This window comes from Mesocricetus auratus, unplaced genomic scaffold, assembly GCF_017639785.1.
Source record: "Mesocricetus auratus isolate SY011 unplaced genomic scaffold, BCM_Maur_2.0 Super-Scaffold_100030, whole genome shotgun sequence".
In the NCBI taxonomy this organism is placed as follows: domain Eukaryota; kingdom Metazoa; phylum Chordata; class Mammalia; order Rodentia; family Cricetidae; genus Mesocricetus; species Mesocricetus auratus.
Window position 1 is genome coordinate 15,600,180 of NW_024429211.1, and position 11,164 is coordinate 15,611,343.

The 11,164-nt window shown below is 40.2% G+C and overlaps 1 protein-coding gene across 1 annotated transcript; it reads right to left on the reverse strand.

Moving 5' to 3' along the window:
- Window positions 1-2,791: 2,791 nt before the first annotated feature.
- On the reverse strand, window positions 2,792-3,766 carry LOC121134803 (mas-related G-protein coupled receptor member B1-like). Its single transcript, XM_040733360.1, has one exon. It carries the CDS (start codon window positions 3,764-3,766, stop codon window positions 2,792-2,794), a length of 975 nt encoding a protein of 324 aa, XP_040589294.1.
- Between the last annotated feature and the right edge of the window lie 7,398 nt (window positions 3,767-11,164).

The window sequence follows — 11,164 nt, forward strand, 5'->3', positions numbered from 1 at the left end:
AAGAGAAATTGGCACAGGGTGTGGATTGTTCCTGGGACACACATAGCCATGTGGCTTTTCATGCCTTTGGATCATTTTGTTGGTGGATTGCATAGGATTTTAGGACTTTGGGCTGGAAATTCTGCTGAATGCTCAAACCTTAATAAGTTATTTTAGGAACTTGGAAGATGAACTGTGGGGGTGTTTTTATGCAGTTTCAGAAGGGGTTACTGACTGAATTAAGAATTGAGCCAGAACAGCAGGCGTTGGTGGCATACGCCTTTAATACCAGCACTGGGGAGGCAGAGGCAGGTGTTTCTCTGTGAGTTCGAGACCAGCCTTGTCTACAAGAGCTAGTTCCAGAACAGCCCCTAAAGCTAATGAGAAACCCTGTCTCGAAAAAAAATGAAACAACAACAACAAAAAAAGGGAATTGAGCCATATGCTATTTGTGTGAAATGTTGTATTCAGAGTCTGTGGATGTTGTCAGATGGGACTTCAGAACCAGCTGTACTTAAAACCAAATCTGCAGACCAGACCAGTGGAGGTAACACATACCTTTAATCCCAGCACTGGGGAGAAAGAAGTAGGCAGATCTCTGAGTTTGCAGCCAGCCTGGTCTAAAGAGCAAATTCCAGGAGAGCCAGGGCTACACAGAGAAACCCTGTCTCCAAAACCAAAAATCGAACCCCCCCAAAAAAAACAGATCTGCATCATTGAGGTGAACCTGTTTTTCTCTTGGATGATGGGATTGTTGGTCACCTGGTGCTGAAGAATCAGCTCTGATTAATAAGTGTTTAGCAGCATCAAGATAATAGGAATGTATTGTGCTTAGGGTCATCCCACCGAAGCTATAGTACAAGGCAACTAAGGCCGATTTTAATCAGGCAGCTGAACTTCACAATGATTAAGAATCTCCCAGGTGATAGTAGTAAAAGTAATGGAAGATGTATCTTTGAATGGGTTATGAACAGGTACTTGGCCTTTGTAGCATATGGTAGGTGGCATCTCTTTGGAGAGTTTAAGAGTGGCCGTTAGTAAAGGTGCATCGTTAATTGTAGTGAAGATCTAGGAAACTGGAGATTCCAGGACTATGAGATGTTTGCCTAGGACAGTGGCAAATGTGGAGTGTAGCTAACATGAGCTTAGGAGACAAGTCATTGTTATCCATATGACAGAGCTGGGGAAAGGGGACTGCTTAAAACTTTCAGATATACATTGCAAAGTAAGAAAGCCCCAGATAGTGGATTTTGAGCAAGAAATTTTGGATTTGTACTGCTGGATATTTGGGTTGGTTTTCTACTGTTACTACGTTCTTTCATTTTGGAATAAGAAGCATAATTTGATTTCAATTTAGAGGGACCCACAGTTAAAAGACGTCAATCATCTGTTTGTCTGTCTGTCTATCTATCTATCTATCTATCTATCTTTCTATCTAACTACCAACCTATCTATCTATCATGCATACAGTGTTCTGTCTTCATATACACCTGGATACCAGAAGATGACACTAGATCTCATTATAGATGATTTTGAGCCACAATGTAGATGCTGGGAATTGAATTCAGTACCTCTGGAAGAGCAGCCAGTGATCATAACCTCTGAACCACCTCTTTAGCCTCAAAACTTTGGGGTTTTAAGGGGAATTTTAGTAGGTTTTAATGGGACTTTTAATGTGTTTAAAATTTTAGAGACTGTGTAACTCTGAAACCTAACTGTTTTAAGTGATGTTTTAAATATAAGATCTAAGGGACAAAAACTTGAAAGACTATAGCTTTAAGTGAAGTGTTTCTATGTCAAGTAGACAAGTAGTAAAATATTCTAGTTAGCAAACTGTCATATAGTCACAGCATAGGATCTCTTGGTAACAGACATCTCATTTGAAAAAGCATTTTTATTCAGTTTGTGCATAGTGTTTAGCCTTGCCATAACTAGTATAAGTGACTTTGTCTTGTATAAGTGAGTGAGAAAGCAAATCAAGAACCAGTGTTCCTCAGTGGATTCTTGTTACAGATAATCTTACTGTCAGTCTGGTCCAGCAGCCACCTTTGAGTGCAAACACTGAAGAAGCAGAAACAGAGAGATTAGAGTTATTACAGAGACCCTGAGCTCTGCACTGGGACAAAACCAGATCTCACTTTTCCAGTGCCCTAAATGGTATAAACAATCAGCTTGAAGGTGATGACTTTAGTCTGGTGAATTGAAATTTAATAAGCTGTTTTAAGATTGCATATTGTTTCTAAGAAATTAGTATAAGAGATAATTATGAGGTTATATACCTCTCCTAACTTCAGAAATTAAGGGGACTGGGATTGTGGGGAAATTTTATGCAATTTTAACATTGAGACAAAAGTTCTTTTAAAAATAAAGAGAACATAACATGTGTTGGTTGTTGGTGCACACATTTAATCCCAGCACTAGGTAGGCAGAGGCAGGCAGATCTCTGTGAGTTCGAGGTCAGCTTGGTCTACAGAGCTAGTTCCAGGACAGCCTCCAAAATAATACAGAGAAACCCTGTCTCAAAAATAAAAATAATGAGAACTTTAGGGCAAATTATAACCATCACTGTCAAGTTCAATGACCAAAGAAATTCTGACCTTTCCAGCAAGGCCTTAAGACTTCCCCTAAGGGGAGGGTTTGGCCCTGAGTAGCAAGTTTAAGGATACTGCAAGAAAGTACCTGATTGACAAGCCTTGTCTCACTCAACTTTCACAAGAATAATTATTTTTCAACATATTTAAGGTCAGCTGTCCAAATGAAAATGTTATTAAAATTGCCTACATGGACCAGGACAAAGTTGTCAGCTGCTGTACTAGACTGTTTCCTGTCCGGAAGAACTCCTCTCTCCACCTTCTTTCTCAGGAGTGTCCTGCATGGCTCTCTGCAGAAGCATCTTCAGAGTCTGCCTCTGGAATCGATGATGCCTAATGGAGCCAACAAGGAAGTAAATGATGGGGTTGGCACAGCTGTTAACACAGGATAGGAACATTGTCATTTCAAAAGCATGGCAAAGGAAAACTCCATGATCCTCTTCGACCCAAACTAAGAGGAACCAGTAGATCCCATAGGACAAGCCAAAGAGCAGGAAGGCCATCACTGTGAGGGCAACGGTCACATACAGTCTGGTCACAAGAATCCTGTGTGAGCCACAGAAGACCCTGATCATCAGGGCCAGGCTGGACCCTGAGAGGACCACAAGTAAAACAATTAACCAAGCAAAAATGATGTAACATAATTTCTTACACGAAGCAGAAACAAAAGCAGAGTCATCAAAGAAGGTACCACATGCCTTCCCTTCCAAGAGGCTCAATATCAGGGACAAGGCCCAGAGCAAGGCACATATGACAGCTGATGTGTGTCTTGGTCTTCTGCAGCGGTACCATATAGGCCACAGGGCAGACAGGCAGCGCTCACTGCTAATGGCACTGAGCATGCCTAGACTTGCAAAATAAGCACAATTGAACACCACAAACAAATACATGGGCACTCCAATATGTTTTATATGAAAATGACTAAGGATTTTGTCCAGGGAACACAGAGTCTGAAAGAAGAGGAAGAGGAAGTCGGCCCCAGCCAGGTTGAAGATGTAGACAGAGAAGGCGTCCATGTGCAAGCGGAAGCCCAGGAGCCACAACACTATCGCATTTCCTGCCACACCAACCAGGGCAACGATGACAATGAGAATATTCAGGGTATAGAACATTGTGGCACAGTATAAAGGCTGATTGTAGTCACTTTCATTCATTGCTGTGCCATTAGCCATCCAGACTGGGGTGCTTAGTTGCATGTTTGGGAGTTCTTCACTAGTGTTCCTGAAATGAAAAAAAGGAGGACATGAACACACACTGTATACTCTCTTAAACCCTTCCTCCAACCCGACTCTGTGGGAATAACTGACCCTGGTTCACAAAGAGGAGGAAACAGCTTACATAAATTAAGTCATTTGTCAACCTTTAAAATTTCTTGAAGATTTTACTGACCTGTGCTATGTGGTGGCTTGAAAAAAATGGCTCCCATAGAGATTGGCACTATTAGGATGTGTGGGTTTGTTGGAGGAGGTGTGGCTTTGTTAGAGAAAATATGTCCCTCTGGGGATGGGCTTTGAGGTCTCCTCTGCTCAATCTATGTTCAATGTGGGACATTGTTCACTTCCTATTGCCTGTGGATCAAGAAATTTCAGCTCTTTCTCCACTACCATGTCTGCCTGCATGCTACCATGTCCTACCATGATCATGATGGAGTAAACCTCTGAAACTCTAAGACAGTGACAACTAAATGCTTTCCTTTATAAGAGTGTCATGGTCATGGTATCTCTTTATAGCTATAGAAATTCAAATTAATACAGAAATCAGTACCACACACTGGTGTATTGCTTTAATAGGCCTTACTATACTTTCATTTGGAGGCATTTGGACTTCTGGAGTTTGTAATGCTTCAAGCATTTCTCAGTGAACCATGCTAGTAAGAGAATGGAAGACAGTGGTGCTGAGGGTGATTTGAACTCTGGTGGCCTAACTCAAGAAGTTTCAGGAGAGATGAATGTTACTACGTTGACTAGAGATCATTCTTGTGATATTTTGATGAAGAGTATGGCTGCTTTTTGTCCTTGTCCATAGAGTCTTTCTGAGTCTAACATGAAGAATTTTGGATTGATTCTACTGGCAGACAAAAATCTCAAAACAGCCTAATACAGATTCTGTCATGTGGCTATTAGCATTCATTATAATGAAGATTTATAGCACAAGGATCAAACCAAACAAGGAAAAATACAAAGTGTTTGTTTTGAATAGAAAAGGAGCACCAGGAAGTGGAATGGAGTTAAACTCTGTGCTCAAGGAGATAAACAGATTAAGAAATGAGCAAAGGGTTCAAAACCAGGCTGGTGAAACCCACAGAGAAAGCTGACCTGAACAAGGGGGAACTCATGGACCCCAGAGTGATAAGTGAGAGGCCAGCAAGGGACTGATCCAGACACCATAATTTGAGTGTCAGCTAAGAGGCCATGAATCTATGGGGCCTTGGGTGGTAGATCAATATTTATCCCTGGCATGCAAATGGACTTGGGAGCACATCATACTTCGAGGGATGCTCTCTCAGCCTAGACATAGGGGAGACAGCCTATGCCCTGACCCAGATGATATGACAGACTATGGAAATCCCCATGGAGGGCCTCACACTCCCTGGAGAGCAGAGTGGGGATTGTGTGGCAGTCGGGGAGTAGTTGAAGGAGGATGGGGGAGGAGAGGAGGGAGAGAGAGCTGGGATTGACATGTGAAGCAAGCTTATTTCTAATTTAAATAATGAAAAAGAAATGGAATGAATAAAATTGTGACATCAGGGCAACATCCCCCTAGCTAAGCTTTATTGGAAAGGGATTAAAGAAAAATCTCAGAGACAGGTGTGGTGGTGCACACACCTTCAATCCCATCAATCCAGAGGCAGAGGCAGGCAGATTTTGGAGTTTTGTCCAGTCTGGTCTATAGCGAAAGTTACAGGACAGCTAAACTTAGCCAATAAATGAAACCATGGAGAAGATAAAGCTAGTGAAGAAGTAATTGAATAAGGGGACCGTGTTCCATCCAAAAACAGTTGAACCTGGCAGCTTTAGGCCACATGGTTCTGTCTTTAGAGACAAAGATAGAAGAAAGGGGTTATGGAATCTTCTTCTGTGACTAAGAAAACTGACTGAGTCCAGGAACAAGTTGGGTTAGTTCCTGAGTGGAGGCCTAGAGAGCCCATTGCATGAAGCTGTAAATGTGAAGCCTGGATAGCCTTGGAGAGCTCAATATGTTGGAGATGCCAGAGCTGTGGTATACCTGGGAAAAGCTACTAACAGGGAGTAAAACAAGCCCAAGAGAGAGATATGTGTTACAGTCAAAACTCTGCAAGAATCTGTGGATCTCAACAGCATTTTGACATCAGACATAGAGATACAGGGGCTAAGCCTGTACCAAATGATGTGACAGAATTTGATGATCTCATATGGAAGGTCTCAACCTTCCGGAGGTGTAGAGGGAGGATGAGATGGGAGTTGATGAAGGGTACGGAGGGTGGAAGGGAGAGGGAACTCCGATTGATATGTAAAATAAGATTGTTTCTAATTTAAATTAAAAAGATAGCATGGATGAATGTGTGGCAAAATATAATTCAATTAATGGCTGATTACAAGAAATATATTTCACTGATAAAGACATGTATAGAGGGGCATAATATGATGGGAAATGATATTGCAAATGGATGGAAGATAGAAAATCAAAATTTAAATATGCATAGTACTTCATTCAAAAACTGTTGGCACATATTCTTTTCAGCATCCTACAAAATTTTCTCTAAAATATTTTAGCCCATGAGACAGTTGTGGTGATTTTAATGTGAGTGGTCCCCACAGGCTCCTGTGTATAAACACTTGGTTCCCATTTGGTGGAACTATTTTTAAAAGATTAGGAAGTGTAGCCTTGTTGGAGGAGATGTGTCATTGGGATTAGATCTTGAGGCTTCAGAAACACACGATATTTCCAGCCCTACCCCCTGTCTCCAACTTACAGATCAAGATGTGAACTCTCAGCTGTTCCTGCTGCCATGCCTTTCTCCTCCATCACCAACTCTAACCTTCTAAAACCATGTACCAGATGAAACACTTTCTTTTATAGCTTGCTTGATCATGGTGTCTTGCTACAGCAGCAAAGAAAAAGTAGAAAATGTAATACAACTGTAATGATAAATGCAAAACAAACTGAAAAGTGTCGAATCTTCTGGGATGGCAGTAGAATAAAAATGAACAAGCAAACAAAAAACAATAGTAGACACAAAAATTCTTGAAGATTGAATAACTAACAAATTTAACAAAGGATCAAAAAGAAGGAAAGAAAAATTGAGAATAATAAGGAGGCCATCAGGAGGAATATAGAGACGAGAAGATTAACAGTGATTAATATGATCACACCAAATTTTTTACATATATGAAACTAATGAAATAACAATGGCAATAGTAATTAGGAGGAGATAAATATTGTACATGGTCATAAACTTGATTTCCTTTAAAAACACGAAGATGGATCAGCACGCATGAAATATAAAAGAATGTAATACTGCCTATAAGTAAATTCAAACTCTAAAAGTCATTATGCAGAAAATAATGTTGACAAAATGTATTGTACCTTCAGGATAAATAATTCTGAAGAAATACAGGATAGGAAAATGATAAGATAAAACAATGAAGGAAATATGGCTTATCAACCCTGGAGAAATGAAATAATTTATACATAAAAATGAGACTTTCATCTCCTTCATCCCTCTTCTATTCAATATTGTACTCGAAACCTTAGTAAAACCAATAAGTCACGAGAAAGGGAAGATCCAAACTAAAAATGAATAACTTATACTCCCCTCTTTATCAGGAAACAGAATTCTTTACTTCAAAAACTTTAAAGCTTAGGAACATCCCATTGCAACAAACATTGAAGATAGACACTCTTTTACAAGCTATGTTTAGTTTGTATGATGTACAAATATTTTCATATTGTGAGGCCTTGATAATATTATTATTTTCAGAAGGAATATATTTATACAGATCTTTATACTGATAGATGATGGATTACATATAAACTAAAAATTGTACAGAGATAGATAATATGATAAAGAAATTCTCAATTGCTCTAATTATATTAGGAATTACTGATGGATGCCTAAATACCTGATGTTGATCACTGAGGTAAGTTTGATGTAAGCACCCAATATTGCTTGGTTAGGTACTGAGAAGCACTTAGGTGTGCAGAATGACCATGGGTTGTGCATTTGAGATAACTGATCAGCAGAGGAAGGAGGAAGGAAGTGAAGGTGAACCCTGAGTTTGCTACAGAGAAGCATGGGCATTTTTAATGGAGTACTCCTAAGTGGAGTGCAACAAATGAGGAAAAACCTAACAAAATGGGAGCTTACTACATGTCTCTTCTAGAAGATGGGAGTTTTTCCTGATAAAAAAATCTGTCTGTACAGGCTGTTTGAGGATAAGGTAAGAAGGTGCACCACTTGAAATACAAATAGTTACGGGTATGAAGTTGCAACCAGAGGAAAAGGACAAGCTCATTTGTGGACCGCGTGCCTCAGTTCTTTAATAGCTCACCTATATTGTCACTTCAATCCCACCCCTGGAGCCTGTGGTGAAAGGGTGACTGTTTTTGATTGTTTTCTGAGGATGGAATTGTAACGTAATTCTTAGTGGAATTCCAGTCCAAAATAAATGCTGCAGGACCAGTATAGTGTGTGTGTGTGTGTGTGTGTGTGTGTGTGTGTGTGTGTGTGTACCTACATGAATGTGTTTGAAGAAGTTACAAACTAGTGTCAAGTTTGTACATAAATAGATCACTACCTTACTTTTTCAGGCAGGGTTGCCACTGAAAATGGAGCTTACAGACTCAACAGCAGACCAGTAAATTCTAGAGATCCTCTGGTCTCTACATCGCCTTTATATCACAGCGCTAGAATGATGGTTATGCCTTGCCAGGCCTGGATTGGGCTGATGGTTGGATTTCAGGTTCTTATGCTTGCAGCACAGTTACTTTAAAACTAAGCCATCTACCCTGGACAGGATAAAACTTTGACAAACTTGCATACACAACACTGCCTGTCTATTAGAAGTGAATAATGGAAAAGCACAGGACTTACCCACACTTTAAGCAAGATGGCAGTCATAAGGGTGGATGGATAGAAACTCTAGCTAACAATTTGTAAAACAGCAGGAGAGAAGCAGTGAAATCGTACTGGGAAGTGATCTGATGTCAGCTACATTCAGCATACAAGTGGCGATGCTGGTGTTCACCTGTGACCCCAGTGCTCAGCATGTGGAAGCAGAAAGAACAGAAGTTCTTGTTTTTTTTTTTCTCCACAACCCAGCACTTCTAGGATCCTAATTTCTCTGTTAATTAATTATTCTATTTTAAATTAAGATGGATCCCAGTTCACATTTTCTCTTACTCCCCATGACAAAAGCATGACTGGAAACTGAAGATTCAACACATGGGTAACTGTGGCAGTTCTGTGTCAGTTTTACAGCGTCATCCCTCACACTTCTGCATGTCTTCTCTACTCTGTTGATATGCTGAGAGGCTGTGACCACGGACAGCATGCCTCTTTAGGTCTGAGGAGCAGCCCATTCTGCAGTCCTTAGATCTGACTTGGTGATGTTTCCAACCCATACATAACAACGTTCGTGGTGAAGTATTCTATTTTTCTGTATTTGAGTAGATGTTCTAGTACATACAGCCAATAAGAAATCTTTCCCTACATGAATTTCAATCTATTCTCATGTTATTTTTGGCCAATATGGGTGATTCCATCCAAAAAAACATTAAAAGATAAAATGAAAGCAAGACCAACATCACTCTGAGGGGAAAAATGATCTAATAACACTTAAATATAGAAGGCTCAAGATAGAAGATTTGCAAGTGAGCAAGTTTTTTCATCTGTCTTTCTCTCTGGCCCCGACAGCTTACAGAAGTAATTATCTCACCCCCAAGAGCTGTCCCTTTCTCTCCAAGTTTCTGTGTATTTGAGGCAGTGGTTGACATTTCAAGGACACTGGACAGCAGCAGGAAAGAGGCTGGGATTTTTATTATTTATTTTTATTTTTTGGTTTTTCAAGTCAGGGTATCTCTGTGGCTTTGGAGACTGTCCAGGAACTAGCTCTTGTAGACCAGGCTGGTCTCAAACACTCAGAGATCTGCCTGCCTCAGTTGGGAACAGCAGTGTGCCTCTGTGCATCTAGTTATTCCTTTTTACTACTGACCCATAGTACTCTCTCTCTTCTCTCTCTCTCTCTCTCTCTCTCTCTCTCTCTCTCTCTCTCTCACTCTCTCTCTCTCACACACACACAGACACGTGTATCATTTCCTTCTGCTGATTATTGGAGCTAAGGGGTGGACAATGTCCCCCACTCTCTTACTTTATCATATTTCCCCAGCAATTTACTCTGTCTCTAAAACATATGGTCTTTGTAAGTAAACACGTTTTGTGGCATTCCTCAGCTTTTCAAATCCTAAGGCTCTGACTCTCTTTGGGAGCAACATACACACATTGCAGATCAGCTACAAGAACGAACAAACAGCAAACCTGTTTGAAGGGTTTCTTCCCTGGGGAAAAATATGTACATGAACTTCCACCTTAAGTAAGAGACACAAATACAAATGATTTGGGGAAAGTAAGAAAAGTCTGCTCAAGTCAGGCCATCTCTATTTCAAAAGAAAGCTTCTGTTTCATGCCTTCCTAGGAGAAATACCTAGACCAGGCACATTGCATTTTGTGGTAGCAACACAGGGATGTGGACATAGAGAAAACTCCTAGACTGTAACTCTCTGAACATTCTTAGAATATATCCTTACCTTTCTTCCATTCTCTGGTCTAGAGGTGGAGAGCAGTCCAACAGTGAATAAGACCCTTTCACCAATTAATTCAGGAGTCTCCTTCCTTGAGTTGAGATTTGTCTTCAACAGCTGAGAAAGTTTTTCTGGTCCAGGTGAAGCTTATAAAAATGTTGAGCTGAATTTGTGATTCCCTGTGTATATACTGGGAACAGGTCACACAGAAGAGATGTTTGAATTCAGGTGCCCACTAAGATGCTTCTTGGCATTTGTCCCAATTACACTCATATCAACCTCTCCCATCCCATCCTTTTAGGTCTACTTGTGGCCAAATAATTACTCTTCCCTCTTTTATGGACCAACTCCCTTCATAGGTAGCAATATGATGTGGTTTCCACTTGGGTTTTAAGAGTATTTAACTGAAACACAAGCTTATCAGTCTTTCCCTTCCCATGGTAACTGGTCCACATTTCTTGTAAATAATAGAAATTGTTGGTCAGTGGGGGCTTCCATACCCCGAGCTTTTTGCCACCTAATGGGATGATTATGTTTTTGTTTCTTTCAGTTTATGTGGTGTATTACATTGACTGACTTTTGTATGTTGAACCAAATGTGCATCTCTGAGATGAAGCCTATTTGGTTATTGTGGATTATCTTTTTGATGTGTTCTTGGATTCACTTTGCAAGTATTTTACTGAATAATTTTGCATCTGTGTTCATAAGGGAAATTTGTTTGCAGTTCCTTTTCTTTGTTAAATCTTTGTATCGTTTGGGTACTAGGGTGGGTGTGGCCTCATAAAATGAATTTGACAATGTTCTTTCTGTTTCCA